The sequence below is a fragment of the Panthera pardus genome, unplaced genomic scaffold (genome assembly GCF_024362965.1).
Source record: "Panthera pardus isolate Hobbes unplaced genomic scaffold, ASM2436296v1 HiC_scaffold_9, whole genome shotgun sequence".
In the NCBI taxonomy this organism is placed as follows: Eukaryota; Metazoa; Chordata; class Mammalia; order Carnivora; family Felidae; genus Panthera; species Panthera pardus.
In genome coordinates this window covers 5,088,905-5,108,963 of record NW_026527024.1, presented here as the reverse complement: position 1 = coordinate 5,108,963, position 20,059 = coordinate 5,088,905, and the positions used below count along the sequence as shown (strand labels likewise).

General features: G+C 52.5%; 1 protein-coding gene across 1 annotated transcript in view; it reads left to right on the top strand.

The window, feature by feature from the left end:
• Positions 1 to 20,059, top strand: part of PAXIP1 (PAX interacting protein 1) — a 51,213-nt gene that overhangs the window by 9,565 nt on the left and 21,589 nt on the right. Inside the window, 3 exon segments of the mRNA XM_053898704.1 lie at positions 1,429 to 1,492; positions 8,112 to 8,225; positions 13,457 to 14,095. Coding sequence (XP_053754679.1) covers positions 1,429 to 1,492; positions 8,112 to 8,225; positions 13,457 to 14,095 — 817 coding nt within the window.

Here is a 20,059-nt window from a genome sequence, read left to right as displayed (position 1 = left end):
GGTGGCCTCAAATCAACACAACATCCCTCTATAAGCAGTTCTTGGAGCATGTGCAGAACTCTAGCAACTCCAACTCAAAACTTCTAAGGCTTTTCATCCATAATCTGAAGAGTTAAAGGAAATCAGTTCGTGTTTTGTTTTAGTTTTCATCCCATTTTGCTGTTTTGGGAGTCTTTGTTTTCTAAGTACAGGTGAAAAAAAAAAGACTGGGAGACAGAGGGATAATTTTGAAGATGAGAGGTTAATTCTTCCTGTTGTGGATCATTTATTCTCTGCACCAGATTCCTTAAGAAGCTGTCCTCCCCTTGAGTTCTTATCTGCCCGTCCAAGCGCAGCTCGAAGGGACATAAAAGGATCCCCAAGACTCTTGGACGGCACAATCTAGATTTGCCTTTGTTCATGTTTCCCCAAGGCTTTGGAAGGAGAAAATGCTTGAGCTGCAGGTAGGAGCATGGAAGCCGATCTTGGATGATGGGGCGGAAGGCATGACGTTGGGGTCTGCAGAGGTTGGTCAGACGGGCAGGCTCCCGTCAGTTATGAGATCTCTCAGCAGGGCTGGTGGGAGGCTTCCAGATTACAATAGAATTTTCAGTTTGATCTGTTTTTCTTCACTCACTTGCCTCAGTAGCTAGACTTTATTCCTGTTGGGAGAACAGGGCAATACTTTAGTAACCCATGTTGAATTGTGGACACTCCAGATTCTTCAAAAAAAGTCCTCGTGTTGGCTTTGAATAGGCTGTATGTTACTGGCGCCCTGAGGTCATGTCTCCTTGGGTAGAGCCGTATGCCCAATGTCTGGCACACAGCTCTTTTGCATGAATTTTAAAAATCTGAGCGTTAGAGCCGGGAGAGTTGGGAATTATGTATATTCTAACTCTTGTTTTAGTAAAGGAAAACCGAAGCTTAGAGTTGGTCTTGCCCAGCTTCGTAAAGTTAGCAGCGGTAGCAAGACTGGAACCCAAGTTCTTTTATGGAAGATTCTCTCTGTCGTAGCCCAGAAGTTCCGTTAACGTTTCCTTCTAAAATAAACTCTAGACTTTGGGATGTGCTGTTAAAGTAATTGCTGTGCCGTGTGTGTATATAGATATGTGTGTGTGTGTGTGTGTGTGTGTGTTTACGTGTGTGTGGAGTGAGCCAGCCCTCGGAGGTCAGATGTTTTCCCCTGCGAGTGTACTGGGCCCGTTTTCTTGATGTTGGCGGAGGTGCTGAGTTAGAAAGCGCTTCACGGAACCTCCCGTTGTCTCTGCTGTCCGCTGTTCCTTCTCGAGGCTCCTCTGCTGTTTGGCCAATCTGAGTCTCTTTGCTCCGTGGACTGAGTGGGAGGGCGGGGGTGGGGTGGATCACGTCCCAGTGGGCAAATAGCACGTCTTCGTGGAATGCAGGTTGCACTAATCTCATTTCAGTGGAATCTTAATAACTATAAAACAGAGTGAATGGTTTTTCTCCAGAGTCGTGTCAGATCTTTTTTGGAATCACTGCCTGCCTCTCCCAGGTAAGCATGGTTACAGTCTGTCTTGTGTTGTTTACACATAGCAGTTCTGAGTTTTTACACTTTCGGATTTATGACCTGTTTGTAAACCAGGTTTAAAGAAGCTCTCTACTAAGCTGCATGTTCAGTGTGACCTTATGATACGTTTATAATTATTTAACCGTTCCTGCTTAGACTTAAGATTTAAAGTTTTAATGGGCGAAACGGTCTTTCTAACGTAAAGAATTACAAAGGTGTAAGATTTGAATGTGAAAAAATAGTAAAAATGAAATTATTTAAGATGGCAAAAATTCACTCCTAAAGGCAAAGAAAAATAAAACCTCAGTAGATAAGGCAAAAAATGAGTTTACAACTTTTTGTAAAGAGGAATCGCAAATAGCGGGACATAACATCTGACACACTTTGCCATCAGGACACGAACATTTATTAGCACGGGCGTGAGAACCTCAGTTCTCGCGCTTGACCCTGCGCACCTGGCCGCGTGCACAGGCCTGACTCCGCGTGTGTGCCGTGCCGGTGCACCTGCAGACGCGCTCCCCTCCTCCCCTCGCTGCTGGCGGGGATGCAGTTCAGCGCGGCTGCTTTCTACGCAAGTTGGGTAGTGACGGGAGCCCTAAAATAACTCATTTTGTTTTCCCCTACGGTTCTCTTAGGTTTAGAAACGTATCCCAAGTTGGCAGAAATAAGGGCAGGTTGATAGACAAAGGCGCTGAGCAGAGCATCGTGTAGAATATCTAGGGTAAAATGGGAAAAAAAATCAGGTCACCCTCTTGTTGGAAATGGCTCAGAAACCTGTTGTGTACAGTTGCACGGCAGCGTAAGTACATAGCCAGTGTCGGTGGTGCTTTATGAAAACACGGAAAGAGGAGGTCAGTGCTTTAAGGGGGGGGGGGGGGGAGGAGGCCATGACGTAGGTATGTGCATGTTCCATCAGCCAAGGAAAATATACGAGAAATGTCTGAAGGGAGGGACCCAACGTTAGCCATGGTAAATTCTAGGTAGTGAGGAAAGTGGATATTCAGTATTTTTAAATTGTGTTCTGTGCCCTCCGCCCCCAGCTAAAAACCCTCAAACTATAAAAAAAAACCATTGTAACAAGTCCAGCTGGTGTTGTTTGAACTCATTTTGAAATTGCGTAGAATAATCTGTTCAGCACGAGCACAGGAAGAGGTGTGGTTGACCGTGACCTCACCCCATGCCCTCGAGGACCCATCGCAATGACTTGGGTGAGGAGCAGGGTGGCGCCCATCCCTGTGGAAGCCTCAAGGAGGGGCCTTCGAAGGCCTGGGTGACCCGGGAGGGCGTCGCTCACAGCCATGCGCCTCTGTGGTCGGGAGTCACCCAGCCAGGCTGGCCAGGCTCCCCCTTCGTTCTGGCGGTCTCCCCGCCACAGTTTGACCCCTTCCCTGTCCGCACAGTAGGCAAGCTCAGTTAGGGTCACTTTTTTGTGTTTGCATCTAGTTAATTCCTGAAGTCCTTTAAAGTTACGAAATTCTCTCTTTTTGTCTTTGCTACCTTCATTTAATAGGGATCCTTATTAACTACGGGTTTAGCATCAGAGAAGACTTTTAGTCTTAGAAAACACCAGTGGTTACATTTCCCAAAGGTTGAAAAGTGGTTACATTTCACGAAGGTAACAGATTATCAGACCTACAACACTAAGGTTAAGGCACACACAACACCTGCTGTATGATGGACTAGATCAGGTGGCCTGGTGTCGGTGCGTGAGATCACAAGAGCAGTCACCCGTGTGGACGACCTAGTCAGGAAGCCTGGGGGAGGGGAGATGTCAGACCTGAGGGGCCCCAAGGAATGGGCAGAATTAGAGCAAAAGTGGGATAGGGGAGTGCGTTCCTGGCAGAGCAACATGGAGGGACGGACGAGGGCGCCAAGGCGGGCTGCTGACGGAAGGTGTGCGCTCGGGGTGCAGAGGAAAGAGAGCGTTTGGGAGGGTGGGGGCGGAGAGCACGGGAACGGACCCACATGTTGGAGTTTGAGCTTCCGGGAGTGGCCAGTAGGATGCTCCTTCCTTCTTTCTTAAGTATTTAATTTAGGATTACAAATATTTACATGAGGACATTTGAAAAACACAGACAAGCAGAGGAAAATCCTTGCGGTTTGGCAGGTACAGCTGGTCTGGGGGCTGTAGCAGGACACGGGGCCAGGGTGGGGATGGGAATTTGGGCCAGAGGGAGGGCGTGATCTTGGAGTTGAGGCAGAGGTTTGGATTCGGACGGCGCTGTGGATACAAGGCCCGGACGGGAATCGGCAAGGCCTGGTGATGTGGCCACACTTGGGACGAAGGAGGAGAAGGCAGCGCCCCGGGGCGCCCGTGTGGCAGGTCCTGGAGCTGCCTCCGCAGTGAATTGTGGGTCCGAGCAGGCCAGGAGCCTGGGGGAAGTGCCAGCATCACTGCTGGAGAGGGGAAACGGGAGCCTGGTTCCTCAGGGAAACTGGGGAAGCTGGTTTGAAGCACGTTGAGTTTGGGGTGTCGATTAGCTATCCAGATGTGGGGATGTGTGACGGGCAGAGAATTTGCTTCTTCCAGAGGAACGTAGAAGGTAGGTAGCCAGGGGCAGAGCCTTGGGTAGCATGCAGTAAAGGGGCTCTGCAGAGAAGAAATCTGAGCATAGAGATGCTATTGGAGGAGAGGGAATTGTTTTTAGAAACCAGGCATGAAATCAGACTCCGTTTTTATTGCTGGGAAGCAGCAGCACCCCAAGTAAAGGAGGGGAGCGCTGATTTGTAGCAGATGGTTGTGTATGGCTCCGGGTGTCCCCTCAGTCCTGCCTGTGACTCAGGAGAGGTGGAGAATAAGAATGCTGGGCAGGGACACAGGACTGCTGATTGGTCTGGTGGCCATCGTGCAGGCCTAGTGGTCCATGCGGATCTCAGGCTCTGGGCTGAGAAGACAGCGGAGGGGCAGGGAGGGGGAGAGTGGAGAGCCCACGGAAGAAGCCACAACTAGGTGGTAGGGAGCACGGGCAGAGGTGAACAAGGGTCCCTTGGTCATGTGGTCTGGGAAGCGGTCCAGCCCGTGGAGTTTTACCTAGGTGTGAAATACATTGCCGGGGGGCGGCTGGGTCTGTGGTGGGCAGGCAGCTGAATTTAGAAGGACCTTTGACAGTCTTTTTCTATCCTTTTAGCAAACTCATTAGGTAGTAAAACTCAGGATCTGGAGTTAGTTTGATCTTTATGGATCACTTACTACGCCGTCCATCACTTAGGATGATGGATTGGAGTCCCCGGTGTGTGATGGGATCCCATCGTAAAAAGCTCTGCTTTTGAGTGCAGGAAGCTTGATCAAATAACGATGATAGCAGCTCACCTGCTGACACCCCAGTTAAGAAGAGCGCACCGCGGACACTGATGTTTTCTGGTTGCGAAAAAATGTTAATTCAGCTTAAGATGCGTTAACAGACCACGTGCACAGCGTGTAGCTAAGGGACTTTGGTTTAACAAATACCAGATGAGTACTTTTGTGACGGGAGCAATGCCGATGGGGGGTGTAAAATAAACTAAGATAGGATGTCTCCCCTCAGCGAACGCACCGTCCACAAGGGAGGACGCGCTTGTGAACCAGCCGCGTGTCGTAGCACACACAAGCGTGTAAAAGTGGGTGCGAGGTGTGGAAACTGTAGCCGGAGGGAGCCGTCTCGACGGTGGATCCGCACCACGCAGAGACTCTTCGGGCGTCCACACCGTTTGCTGAACTTTGGCACACCTGCCCGCACACGCGCCCACCGGGCAGGACCCCGCCTTTGCGAAAGGACCGTTTGCTCGGTGGCTCTCGGTGACCTTCTGTCTTTTCCCCGTCAGGGTGTTGATACAGGCTGGAGCTCTTTGTTGGAGTCTTCCAGAACTCTCCCAGGGAGAGGTAGGGAAGGCAGCTTGTGCCCGCAGACGTTGAGAAGCACACACACCATCTGCCTTCTCCTGAGCCGGTATTGACGCAGGCTGGGCCTCCGTTGTGATGTGCTGGGTAGGTTTCGGGGGACAGGCCAAGAGTGCGACGGAGAGCCTGGCCAGGGTTGTGGTTTCAGCCTTGAAGGCTGAAGATAAAAGCCCTTTCGTTCTGTATCTCAATCAACAGGTGTTTCTTGACTGCCTGCCCATGTGCCTTGCGCTGTACTAGGTCCTGTGAGAGAGGGCAGCGAGGTTGAGGGGGCGAGTCCCAGCGAGACCTCCATCTTCAACCGTGCCTTCAGATTGTAGTTCTTTTCGGGAGGGGACAAGGACAGATTTGGGGGCTGGAACCGAGGAGTGTCCTACTTGTACCGAGAAGGGAAGGTGCTCCCGACTGGGGTGAAGGAGGCATTTATTCGGGGGGGGGGGGGGGGCTGTGGACGAGGTGACCGTCCTCTGCTCCATGTCCTTAGAGGACAGGATAGTGGGGAGGGCGAGCATGTGGTTTCGGAGCGTGGCCAGCACGTGGGTGTGTGTGCAGCCTGCCGTGGGGTCCAGGGCCAGTGGTAGCTGAGTGGGCGTTGAGGCTGGGCAGGACACGGAGCCAGAGCCTCGCGTGTCGGAGGAGTGTCCCTGAGACGCGGCGGTGCTATGGGACGCGCGTGTGGGGGCCGCACCTGACTCACCACTCAAGCATTTGGGTTTTTGGTCTTAGGGTATTGAGATCATGTCCGAGCTTCGTTGGCCGAGATGACAAGATCTGTAGTTTACAAAGGTTGCTTTAAACAAAAAAAAAACAAAAAAAAAAAAACCTTTTCCCCAGTTACAAAATTAATACTTTTGAAAATCTGGAAAATACAGAAAAGTAGAAAAATGACAACAAAAATGTCCCCATAATTCCATCCCCGCTAGGGCACTATTGTTAACATTTTGGTGTGGAAAGAGCATTCTTAGTTGGTGTGCAAAGAGGTTCATTACACATGTGAGCTGGTGTGGCTGTTTGAAGTCGCTTGGCCCAGACGTGCACTGATGCAGGATCTGGTTCGTGGAAGGTCTCCGGGTGGCCCGGAGCTCGTTTTTGGAGACCCTGTGTCAGCTCCAGGCCTCCCTCCCTCCCACCTGATGTTCGTTCCCCAGCAATAGGCTTGTCCCTGTTGAGACCCGGGCCTGTGGCGCCGGCCCGGGGCCTGGCTCGCCGCGGTCAGCACAGCCCGGGCTGCACGTGCTTCCCTGTAGGCACATCTTCCCGAGGAAGGCACAGAGAGGGGCTGGTCTTTTAACTTCGGTTCTAATAGGGATGTAGTGCTGTCTTGGAGCAGTCTGTATTATCACGTGAGTCAGTCTCACCTCTCCAAATGCTGCAGGAGAGCCACGTTTTTGCGAAAGCCTCTAGTAAAAAAATAACGGTTTTCTGGTCCAGTCTTCGGAAATGTGACAGTGGCTAACTACGTTAAAGAGATACAAAGTAGTGATTTTCCAAGGTGATTTTAGGAGACTAGCGTGTTCTTGTTAGTATCCACAGAGTAGTGAGTGTGCAGTGCAGAATAAGTTCTGGAAACATTTGTAAAATGGACGGAAGTAGATGTAAGACAGTGGAGTTCTGGCAAGCTGAATAATGGCGGTTTTTAAAAACATGCTGTTTGTAACACAGAACTAACTTGAGGACTAACGGAATTCTTAACCATAACTCTCAATTTATAATAAATTATTAAGGAAAAAAATTGACCCGGTTAAATGACTACGTCAGAATTAATTTACACACGTTTATTTTTCTTCCTTCTTTTGTCTTTCAGACTCTAAAATTTTCTTTTTTAGAAATTATTTTGGGGAGTAATTGCCCTTAGAGAAGTTACAGAACAGCAGGAAGATGTAGGCAGGCCTGGGGTTAGACACACCTGTGTTTTAAAAGTGTTTTAAAAGCCAGCTGTTCTGATGATCAGGTATAATTTTGGCAGGTTTGTTTCCTGATTTGGGGGGGGGGGGTTCATGATTGCCACTTTGCATGGCGGTCACAGGGGTTAGGAATGCGTGCGAAGCATTTGGCACAGTTCCTGGCACATAGGAGGCAGGCAGTAAATGGGGAGCTGTTTTTGTTGTTCCAGTGAAAGCCTCTTTTCCAACACGAGCCACTCTGCCTGGAGTTGACTTCATCAGTTACGCAAGCATAAGAATGATCCCTTTCACGCTTGCCTTATTTCCTTTGGTGTGTTAGATAATACTTAGGATTTTCGCTGAGCTCCAAGTAACTCTTGTCGTCTCTTGAATTCCTCCATTTCTTAATCAGTATTTAGCCCTCAATGGTGAAGGGGCTCCTTAGTGACTTGGGTGCTGCTGTTGCCCGCAGACATTTTCGAGCCTCTGGTTGTCAGACGCGGTGACGCACTCCCTCCTTCTGCTTGCTTCCCCGTCACTTGAGTTGCAAGAATCCTCCATTCGTTTTTTTGGAGCGTGGATATGTGTTTTCCATTCATTTGGCGACAAGGTGAAAAAAATCACGTGTACGAAGCAGTCACGATAGGCATTGAAAGTTTGTCATGACAAGCAGGTACCCGAGCGCTCACGTGTTCCCCCATGAGTCCCCCCACTTGAGTTCCTTTGACGAGGGAGGCCAGTAGGTGCAGCAGAACTGCTAAGATGCCACCTTGTACTTTGACGATGAGCACGCTTGCACGGACTGAAATGTGTGACGGAAGCCCGGTGTCCCTTCCTTTCCCAGGTGTCGTCTGAAGACAGGAGCGCCCTGTGGGCTTTGCTCACTTTCTATGGGGGGAACTGCCAGCTGCACCTCAACAAGAAATGCACGCATCTGGTGGTCCCCGAACCAAAGGGGGTAAGCATTTCACGTACGTTTTCCTCTTCGCGCATCCCTTCAGTACTTCCGGTGCCGAGTGATGGTTGTGAGCTTCTCTTGGATTAATTGCCGGATTCCATGTACAAAAGCCGATTCAGTTCATTTACCTGACTTAGACCTGGCTTCATTCCGCAGACGATGCGAGATGATTATCGTTTCTCCTCTGAGCCAGATGTGACCTCTAAATGCGAAGAAATTTGGGTTCATTTTGTGGAGAAAATGGGAAAGTTTTTTGAGTCTCTAGAGTTTCCTTTCACATTCAGTAAAAGTTTACTTCATTTTTATTTGTGAAAGTTTTAGTCTTTCACAAATAAAAGACTTTGTATTTTTAGTCTTCACAATTTTTAAAAAGGCGTTGTGCTGAGTAAAGTTTTGTAAACGTGTTTGGCGAAGTTTCCAATGCCATTTCCTTTTTAATGATCTGGAATAGATACGACTACATTTATCTCGATAATCATGGGGTTCTTGTCTGTAAGCACTGGTGGGGCCACAGAGTTTTGGTTTCCCAAGTGGGGCCCCCCGGTCAGCAGCACCCGCCTCCCCTGTGGATCTGTGAGAAGCGCGGACTGCGGCCTGCCCCGCACCTCGTGAACCAGGACCCGGTGAGGGCAGGTGCAGAGCCCGGTAACCTGGGTGAGGCCCTCCCGGTGGTGCTGATGCGCACGAGAGTTTGAGGACCATCGAGTTCTGGAAACCAGACTTTGCTCCTCCCAGGAACGATGGTTTAGGACTCTGAGAGTCAAGAGGAGTGTGTTTATGGCAAGTTAACTTTCCACGTGCCGGTATCCTGCTTTTTCTTAAGTGCTTCTGAATCTGTGCTGCCATCCCGTTCTTCCCACGGGTACCCTGGCTGGGGGTGGGGGGTGGGGGGGCAGGGGTGGCGTGTGAGGTTCCTCTTTCACAGAGGCTTTGACATTGAGCAGAGGCGATCTGGAAACGTGTGCCGTGGCCACGCTGGTTTCCTGACAAGAGCCATGTGGAGCCAGTGGGTGTGGTTGTAACTTAGCCACGTGGTCCGAGAAGAAGCGTTTCTGTGAAAATGGGAGATGTGACTCAAGTCTCTCGAAGTAAAAAGTCACGTTTTGTATAACACTCTAAGAAATACAGTATGTTTTGGTGAAACAGTATAACGGTTCTTTTCATATTAATGTTTTATAATTTATGGCTAAGAGCAAATCATTTGATTGTAGGTGGCTAGCTTGAAGGGAAACAAAGTATAGCTTTTGTAAAGATGAGCAAATACTTCTGAAGAGTCATTGTCATTGAAGAGGCAATGCGTGAATGTCAGACTCAAAAATAAACGGCATCTCTTCAAATCCTTTTTTTTTTTTTTTTTTTTTTTTGCATTTTTATGAACAAAGAACATGTTTAAACGGCAGAGCGAAACCACCTTTCATATTCCTGGATTTTTAAGATGTTCAGTCAAGTGGAGAAGAAAGGGATTTAAGAACAGAATCGGCGGAACAACGGGAGTGTGCTTGTTGCCTGGAAGGGCTGGTCTCTGGCAGCTGCAGACCTCGCGGGCGACCGTGCCTGCTGTGGCCGGAGGACCCGCCGGTCCCCCGCCACTGGCCACGACCCGGACCCCGTGGGCCGCACTGTTGGCTCCCGAGTCTGTGCATTTAGATTTTTTTTTTTTTAACGTTCGTTTATTTTTGAGAAAGAGAGAGAGAGAGTGTGAGTGGGGGAGAGACAGAGAGAGAGGGAGACAGAATCCGAAACAGGCTCCAGGCTCTGAGTGGTCAGCACAGACCCTGACGCGGGGCTCGAACTCAGGAACCGTGAGATCATGACCTGAGCCGAAGTCGGACGCTCAACCGAGTGAGCCACCCAGGCACCCCTGAGTCCGTGCATTTAGTAACTTGTACGTGTGAGGGTTCGAGAATTGGAATGACTTAGCTGGGACGTCAGCTCAGGCAAAGGCATCTGACATTGCTTTGTTCTTAGGTCACCTTTGTTCAAGCAGTAACTGAGTGTCTTTCAGTGACAAGAACTCCCTGTTGGGGAGAAGGGAGAGGACACGTGAGTGACAGTGTTGTGCGTAAATTGCCTGGGACACAGTCAGGTCCCTCCTGAAATGAGTGCCGGCCCGGTGTGCAGACGACGACTCCGGCCGACCACGGCGGCTCCCAGCGCGAAGCGTGGAGTTTCTCCGCGGTGTCCGAAATGCTCAGCGACTGCACCGCGTGGCACCAGTGTTACTTCTGCTCTTTGTTAACGATTAAAAAAAAAATGTCACGCTTTATTATTTTCAGCAAACCGTCTTCCTACCTTGGAAAATAACGTAGAAATCTCAGATTTGTTACCTGGTCGTATTTGTGTAGCTTCTAAATACTTGGGTGTGTGTCCAGACTTGTTTTCCTGGGACAGCTCTGGGGCTCGTCTGGGACAGGCGGTCAGGAAGTCGCAAGTCTCTAGTCTGCTACAGAGGGTTCTCATCAGTATCGACGTGGGAGGGTTGGTTTCGCATTTCATGGTTAAGTATTTTGGGATGATTTGGGGGATAAAGAAGAGGGTTTTTTAATTCTTTGAAGTTTTTATTTCAGTTCCGTGGTTTAGTGAGCAGACGGTGGTGTGTTCGTCTCAGGCGTGCACCGTAGTGATCGGGCACTTCTGCACAGCACCCGGGCTCAGCTTAGTTTCCGTGGTTAGTGCACGCTGTGGTGTGACTGAGTTCAGCGTTCCGTATTCCCGCGTGCTTCTCGACACATAGGTTTCAAAACGTTTCCATCTTAATAAAACGCATGACTTAAATCATGCTTTACACACAGCGTGGCTTCAAGGAGTTCAAGCACACGGCCAGGAATAAAACAGGGTATTATCAGGCGTGTGGGTCAGTTGATAGAGCCGTTCGTAGTTGGTGGCACAGCCTTTTAGGAAGGGGTGTAGTTAGAGGTCAGGAGCCTAAAAGTGCTTTCCATACTCTGATACCAGAACCCAGGAGTTCATCTCAGACCCCACGATTCAGGATATGTGTGTCGAGAATTAGCTTCAGTTTTTCACGGTAACAAAACCCCAGACGTCAGAGGCTACGAGAATGAACGATGCGAGAAATAACTAAGCGGTGATCCGGGGGACAGGGGATTGCCTGAAATCACTGTGCAACAGAATGGCGTGCTGGGGTTAAAACGAGTTAAGCCTGGGTGTGAGGGGCCCCACAGCTGAGTGGGGGTCACGGTGGCGGGGGTCGTCAGAGATGCAGCGTCACAGAGGAGACAGGTGAAGCGGGATGGCAGACGGTTGCCAGTTACCGGAGCTGGGTGACGGGTGCAGGGGATTTATTACATGGGCGTCTCCGCTTTTGGAGTTTGTCGGAAAGTGTACCCCAGAAAGTTAGGAGCAGAAGGGCCGGCCTAGAAGCACACGTTGACGTGGGAGGTCGTTCGCGACGTATGAAGCGAAAAGCATCCTAGAGTGTTTGTGCCCCGGGACACCGTGGTGCCCCCTCTACCTTTTAAACACACGTACATCTGTATTTATAACAAAGATGGTCAGAGCCGTGCCCTCAGATGGGGACGGTGGAAGGGTCTCGCAGTCTGGCGGTGATTACATCCGCTTCTCTTCTGGCCTCACGTGTCATTCACGCGTGTCCTCCCGTGACTGCGTTTTCAGAAGGTTCGAAGTAGAGCGTCCTCAGGAGCAACAGCGTGAACTCCCTGAGGCTCGTGGGGGGTCTCACTCTTTCCCGGGAGGTGGGTCCCGGCTTCCTCTGCCGTTGTGGCCAGCGCCGGCCTGAGGGCGGTCGTCTGCGTGGTCACCCTTGCCCTGACCGTGAGCAGCGAGTGCCACCTTCGGTCTCCTTGCCGGGAAACGCATTTTAATGTGGGGGCTCCAGCATGTTTGCCAGAGACCTGCTGTTACCCTAGGCTTTAGAAGCGGGGGGCTGGGGGGGGAGATTCTGTTAGTTAAGCGAACCATAGTTACAAACTCGCTTATTTATTCTTTTTAGTTTATTTACTTATTTTGAGAGCGGGAGTGGGGAAGGAGGGAGAGAGAGAGAGAGAGAGAACATCCCAAGCCAACTCCACACTGTCGGCACCGAGCCCAATGAGGGGCTCGAACTCAGGAACCGTGAATGAGATCAGGAGTCGGACGCTTAACTGACTGAGCCACCAAGGCGCCCCTCAGACTTGTTTATTTTAAAGCTCCTGTATCATGTGACTCTTTCGTTGATGTCTTTTATCCTTTGCTATCTGTTCCATTCTACACCCTGACTTGCAAGGGGGCCCCTGCCTGTGAGCACACCTTTTCCATGCGCCCTACGTTTTTTGCTCAGTGCCCGTGCCTGCTGTCACGCCCCTGCCCGGCCTCACCTTGCAGCAGAGGCCTTCCCTGAGTCGTGCGGCTCACACTGGTGGGACCCTCCTGTACATGTGCCCGCCTCACTCGGCGGCGGCTGCACGCTGTATTCCTGTTGGTGGTCACGTTCTCTCCAGAGCGAAGTCGTAAATCTCATTAGGTCAGAGACGTGCTGCACCCTCTGTGTCTCCCGTGGAGCGAGCTCGATTAACGCTAGGCGCCTCGTTGAGGAAGCCTCCCCACGGAAAGTCGGCCACCCTCCCTGACCGTGCCCGATGTCCTGAAGGAGCTCTGCCCCCATTACGGCTTTGTACAGATTGTCAGTAAGTAAAAACTGAGCGAGGTGGCGATTATTTATTTCGTTCGTAAGAGAATTTTCCGTGGGATTGCTAGCTGTGCTTTTTTCCAAAATACCACCTGTAGAGGTTAACTTTAAACAAAATCTTGTAAGGGGCGCCTGGGTGGCTCAGTTGGTTAAGCATCCGACTTCGGCTCAGGTCGTGATCTCGCGGTTTGTGAGTTCAAGACCCACATTGGGCTCTGCGCTGACAGTTCAGAGCCCGGAGCTGCTTCGGATTCTGTGTCTCCGTCTCTCTCTGCCCCTCCCCCACTTACGCTCTGTCTTTCTCTGTCTCTCAAAAATAAGTGATCTTGAAAAAAAATTTTTTTAAATAAAATAAAATCTTGTAAGACCACTGTTGCAGGTGAGGCCGTCCCGAGTTCATAGACCGATGGTTCATTTTGGCTCTAGTCGTGCGTCTGGAAGGAGCTTAAGCTTTTCCGTGTCTAAAACGGCAGTCACAGGTGCCGACCGTTTCAGCTGCATCCCTGTCCTGACGTTTTCAGTACACGGCTCTAGGAGATTTGGTAAAACTTACAGCTGTGTTTATGTGTTTGTTCTTTACTTGCAGGAGAAATACGAATGTGCTTTAAAGAGAGCCAGTATTAAAATTGTTACCCCCGACTGGGTCCTGGATTGCATATCTGAAAAAACCAAAAAGGATGAAGCATTTTACCATCCTCGGCTCATTATTTATGAAGAGGAAGAAGAGGAAGAAGAGGAGGAGGAGGAGGAGGTAGAAAATGAGGAGCAGGATTCCCCCAATGAGGGTAGTACCGACGAGAAATCGAGCCCTGCCAGTTCTCGAGAAGGATCCCCTTCAGGTGCCCAGCAGTTCTCACCCAAGTCAAACACCGAAAAACCCAAAGGGGAGTTGATGTTTGACGACTCTTCGGATTCATCGCCTGAGAAACAGGAGCGAAACTTAAACTGGACCCCAGCGGAAGTGCCACAGATAGCCGCGGCCAAACGCAGACTGCCCCCGGGAAAGGAGCCGGGCCTGATTAACTTATGTGCCAGCGTGCCACCCGTTCCGGGCAGCGTCTTACCCCCCGACGTCCGGGGCAGCGTAATGGCTTCGGGACAGAACCTGCAGAGTTCTGAAAGATCAGAAATGATCGCTTCTTGGAGTCCGGCGGTGCGGACGCTGAGAAACATTACGAATAATGCTGATATTCAGCAGATCGGCCGGCCGCCAAATGTGGCACACGTAAGTCACTCTGTAACGAGCGGGAACTTAAGTAACGGATTTTAGGGCTGGATTTTACAGATGGTTTCCATACAGGTTAGTATTTCCCGCTTCTTCAGAACAGTTAACTTACAAGCGGTATTTATTTGTGTGAGAATTGTTCCACAGGGGTGTGTGTGTGTGTGTGTGTGTGTGTGTGTGTGTGTTGTCGAGCGTCTCTTCAACTCCAGCAGGTACCGGTGACGGGAGTGCTTGCCCCTCAAGGACGTTTCTGCTCTTAATTAGCCTAAAATCAGCAGTGGCTTGAAGTTGACTGCGTGTTTGTATTTGCTTATAATGAACTTCACGGTGGATAAATGATGTAATATGAACTCTTCGTTTACGGAAGTCGTAATCTCAGTTGATAGGATCCCAATTGGAGTTTGTTGATGTGGAACGGACTTGGAAAGTTTCAGCAGATGTCCTTCAATTTAGGACCAAAAGAAAGTAGTCACGGTGGTATATTGGCCACTGTGTACATTTCTCTGGGTCGTGGAGACAAGGTGGCGAAGGAGAAAGACCAGTTTCCCGCCTTCATTTCAGGTGTGGAAGACAGACACGTACAAACAGAAGGGCTCCTGTGGGTTCGGGGTCTGGGTGTTTTGAAGACAGTTCAGTGAGGGGTCCTATAATAGCCGACAGAGAAAGGAGGCCATTTAGAAGAGGTGGTTAGGGAGGGCCTCAAGAAAGAGGCGTGAATGACAGAGGCTGGGGAAGAACAGGGTGGGGGTGGAGGGCTCCCAGAGGAAGGAACAGCGACTGAAGCCCCAGAGGCAGGCGTGAATTCGCTGTGCCGGAAGGGAAGAAAGTCTGTGAGACTGAGGCTGTGGGGAGAGCTGGAGGCCTCTGCAGGGGTCTGTCCCCCAGGGCCTGGACCATTCTCCCTGAGGAACGTGGCCACCTTCTGAGCAAGCCACTGGGGCTCTGGGAAGGGTCTGTTTCTTGTAGATCGCAGTGTCACTGATGAGTCTACTGGTGGTGCTTCAAGTCTTTTGATTTGAGGTGCATGTTAAAAATGTTCTCGTTTTTCTTTTCCTGTCCTCCCTTCCTGACTTAGCAGAGAGTTAGACAGTACATGGTTGAGACACCAGAATAAGGTGGAAGAAAAGAAAACACATTCTGTAGACATCTGAAGGAAGAAAATTAAGGTGGCACGAGGCAGAGTGTGTAGGGTGGAGGGGAAGAGAGACATAATTGGGTTTCAGGAGAATGGAAGATTCTGGAATAGGTGATACAGGGATCCTGGGAAGACAGTATTGTTGGATGTGGTCAGGACCCAGGGTAGGTTGGTGACCACACATTAGGAGCTGAGGAAGAGTGAGTGAGATGCAGTTCACCAAGAGGGGGGCTGTGGAGGCTGAGGAGATGATGGACAGACGGAAGGACAGGCAGACATGGTGGGGGTGGAGGCCGAGGAGATGACGGAAGGACAGGCAGACACGGGGTGCGGGGGTGGAGGCCAAGGAGATGATGGACAGATGGAAGGACAGGCGGACATGGGGGGTAGTGGAGGCCGAGGAGATGACGGACGGACAGAAGGACAGGCGGACGTGAGGGGTGGTGGAGGCTGAGCAGATGACAGATGGACGGAAGGATGGGTGGATGTGGGGGGTGGTGGAGGCTGAGGAGATGACGGACGGACCGAAGGATGAGAGGACGTGGGTGGGTGGTGGTGGCCGAGGAGATGACAGACGGACCGAAGGACAGGCGGACGCGGGGGGTGGTGGTGGCTGAGCAGATGACGGAAGGACCGAAGGACAGGCGGATGTGGGGGGGGTGGGGGGTGTTGGTGGCCAAGCAGATGATGGACGGACGGAAGGACAGGCGGACGCGGGGGGGTGTTGGTGGCCGAGCAGATGACGGACGGACTGATGGACAAGAGGACGTGGGGGTGGTGGTGGCTGAGCAGATGACGAAGGACAGGACAGGTGGATGCGGGGCCGGGGGGTGGGGTGGTAGAGGCTGAGCAGATGACGGACGGACCGAAGGACAGGTGGACGCGGGGGGTGTCGGTGGCCGAGCAGATGACGGACGGACCGAAGGACAGGCGGACGCGGGGGGTGTTGGTGGCCGAGCAGATGACGGACGGACGGAAGGACAGGTGGACGTGGGGTGTGGTGGAGGCTGAGCAGATGACGGACAGATCGAAGGACAGGCGGATGTGGGGGGGTGTTGGTGGCCGAGCAGATGACGGAAGGACAGGTGGATGCGGGGGTGGGGGGGGTGGTAGAGGCCGAGCAGATGACGGACGGACCGAAGGACAGGCAGACGCGGGGGGGTGTTGGTGGCTGAGGAGGTGATGGACGGACAGAAGGACAGGTGGACGTGGGGTGTGGTGGAGGCCGAGCAGATGACAGATGGACCGAAGGACAGGCGGACGCGAGGGGTGGTGGAGGCCGAGCAGATGACGGACGGACCGAAGGACAGGCGGACATGGGGGGTTGTTGGTGGCCGAGCAGATGACGGACGGACCGAAGGACAGGTGCAGGCAGTAGAGCGTGGCAGCCGAGTTAGCGATGTCGGAGGGTCGGTGGTTGGGAAGATGAGAGACGGAGGGGGCCCAGGTTACACGCCAGCAACCAGTGCAACCTTCTGCCTGGCGTGTTCATGTTGGGGCAAAGAAGATCGTGGGGTTTTTTGCCAAAATCGTGGGATTGTCCACAAAATCGGGATTTGTGGCATTTCCCGCAAGGTGGGTGAGCCAGTATTTTGCAGCCTGAATGGTGACAGTGCGTGGTGGCCGAGCGGCAGACTCCCCTTTTGCGGCGAGGCGCCTTCTGTGGGCTCCCCCCCACCGCCATGCTTGGACTTCCCATCGTGGTCCTGTACCTGCCGGGCCGGGAAGACTTTGAGTCGGCGGGACACCGTTCTGGAGGGTGGTGGCTAGTGAGGAGGACCTGAGGGGGGGGGGGCCTGAGCGGAGGTTGGGGGGAGAGGAAGGAATGGTCTGTCCGTTGGGGCCCACGCTCACATGGGGTCCCTGCGGGTGGGGGGAGGACGGAACGCAGAGAACGGCTCCGATGGGGAGGGAGTGCTAAAGCCACGAGGTCCTGGGCCCGGCACCAGAGGGCCGTGAGGGGAGCAGAGCCGACGGTCAGAAAGAACCAACCGGAAAGCCAGGGGCTTGAGGCCGGTGGAGAAGGCAGCCGGAGGACAGCCCGGAGGCAGCGGTAGTGTGACCGGGGCGTGCGCAGGGAGGCCCGGCGGCCCCTGGGCGTGCGGCTGGAGCGCGCACGGACTCCTCCTGTGGTCTGGGGCCCGGGGTCCCCCTGCTGTCCCCACTGCTGTCCGTCCGTCGGCTCGCCGCTGCCCCTGCCCCTGCTGCCGCCCTGTGCTTCTCCCATGTCCACTTCGATCCCATGCTCCCTGAATTCACATTTGGATGGAATCCGCTCCTGTGGGGTGGAGATGGGTGCCTGCATCAGGGAGTGGGGTGCGCCCCGCAGGAGGGCCGACGGAGAAGCCGGCCCCAGGCTCTGGTGCGCTGCAAGGCCCCGCGAAGCCCCTCCCAGGCCCCAGGGAGAGCGGCTGCCCAGAGGCGTTGCATGTGGTTTTGGTTCGCAGGGACATTTTGCTGCTAGAAGTGAAGAAAATGAAGTTTTGAAACGTTACAGCTAGAGGACAGATTTAGTTTAAAAATAGATTGGGGATGAGGAGAACACAGCCAATCATCAAAATTTGTATAGGTTGCGAATTGGTAGTGGCTAGAGCCATGTTGTTTGTGTTGAAATTCTTTATATATTGGGGCGCTTGGTAGGAAGTAATTTAAATAAAGAAAGCCATAGCGTCACATGAAGGAAGAATCCAGACTTGACGTTCGTTAAGAACTGTTGTTTGTGGAATGGCAGATTATGCGACCAAGCAGCCAAGAATCCCGCTTGTTTGATTGCTCGAGACTAGCGCGTGTTTTCCACAAGAGGCACATCAGAGGGTTGAAAAGCCCGGCTTTCCAGCCCGGGGTCCGTCTCACCCCAGGCCAGGGCTCTCGTCCTGACCCCTGTCTGCTCCGAGCCACCCTGTGCTCACAGCCTGCACCCACCCCGCCCTCTCCCAGCTTGTCCTTGCTCTTGCTCAGGCCTGGAGCACCGCCCCCCCCCCCCCCCCCCCCCCCCCCCCCCCCCCCACCGGATGGAAGGGGAACAGCCTCGGGCTCCAGACCTTCAGCCACTCCTGGTCTTTTCACCCTTTGTACGGAGGGTCCTTCAGACCTTCCGGAGCTGCCCTGTGATCTGGGGTTGGGGTGCAGGGGCGGGGGAGGCACCCTGAGGCACACCACTGGTTTGACCTGCCCATCCTGGCAGACAGGCCTTTATTCCTTATTCCCAGTCAAGCTCCTGTGGGTTGTGACTTCTGAGAGTAAAAAAATACATGTGTACAAAACTTTAAAAAATTCCAGTGGCACCAAAGGGTATAAAGTGGTAAACTCCCTCCTGCCCTTAACTCCTGTGTCCTCTCCAGAAGCAGCCACTGTTACTGGCCCGCTGCGCTGACAGGCTCAGGACTGATCCGCAGAAGTCCTAGCAGCTGTCCGCCACCCGCCCCTCGCGGCTTTTGTGGACGTGTGAGCATCCCAGTTGCTGTCCTGCTGTCTGGGTGTGGTACGCGCTGAGGTCCATTTCCCTCCGCTTTACACGGTACTTTTTAGTACTTTTAAGCATAGAGAATAAATCGTTACCCTGCCGGTTATGAGTTTGTTAAAAAAATTTTTTCTGGTTAGAGCTCTACTGAGGAGTTTCTGAAGTGTGGAGAGAACTCCTTATGGAGAGAGAGGTCTTACCTGTAAGTGATTTCAAAGACAGATCGTGCAAGCCTCGAGTTTGGCCTTAGTTTTTTTGTTTTTTGTTTCAATGTTTGCCTGTTTTTGAGAGAGAGCGAGCACGAGCCGGGGAGGGGCAGAGAGAGAGGGAGACAGAGTCCCAAGCAAACTCTACGCTGAGAGCAAAGCCCGACGTGGAAGTTGATCTGCTGATCCCTGAGATCATGACCTGAGCCGAAGTTGGATGCTCACCTGACTGAGCCCCCCGGGCGCCAGGCCTCCATCAGTTTTAGAGGCAGCTGTTTGGCCACGAAATCCAGAGTCTGTCGCCTTTACGTTCTGGAGTCGTTCTGGAGTCCGTTTAAGCGGAAGATACGTTTTAAGAACATACTTGAGGTTTTCGATTTAGTCGTGGCTTACGTTGCAACTGGATTTTAGAGTTTTGTTTAAATGGCAAGTGTGTTTTCAATTGGGAAAAAATTCATTGTAGGACATAACATTCAGTGCTGTGCAGGATGATACAGTAACGTGCCGTCTGGTGCTCTGGCCTCTCCCGACTCCTGGCCCTGTCCCCTCCCTCCCCTCAGCTTGCGGGCGGCTCTCCGCTTACGCCCGTCGTCGTGAAGGAGGAACTAGAAGGGAACGGTCTGGCCAGTTGGATTTTCTCTGGCTCGAAACACTTCGCTCCTTCTGAAGAGCCCCCCGTCCTTTTGGGGAAGGTTGACTCAGCAGCTGTGCTGAGGATTTCTCAGTTGAGGGACCGTTTGCCATTAAACAGACCTGCCGTTGGTGTCTCTTCCGGCCCCCGTTTACAGAGCTGCCAGGGCGCAGGGCACGGTGACCACAGAAGGGGGGGTGGGGGTGCTTTCACTGGGGGGTGGTCTTCACGTCCGCCTCCTCCGGGGCCCCTTTCGTCGTTGGAAAATGGCAGGTGCGGAGAGGAGCTCGGGCCAGGCCGACTGGCTGCAGGGTCCACTTTTTCCCTGGAGCATCCCTGGGTTAGGAGAAGTCTGGAGCTTGGCAGGGGGACAGGGGGGTGCCGGTGAGGCGCTGTGCCCGCAGCACATTGCGGGGGGCGCACAGACCCCTGCGAGGAAGCAGGGCGCCTCTCTTTTCTCCTCCCCCCGCCCCCCCCCCCCTTTTTTTTTTTTGCAGCCCCGTGACTGTGCTCCGTCGAACACATCAGCCGT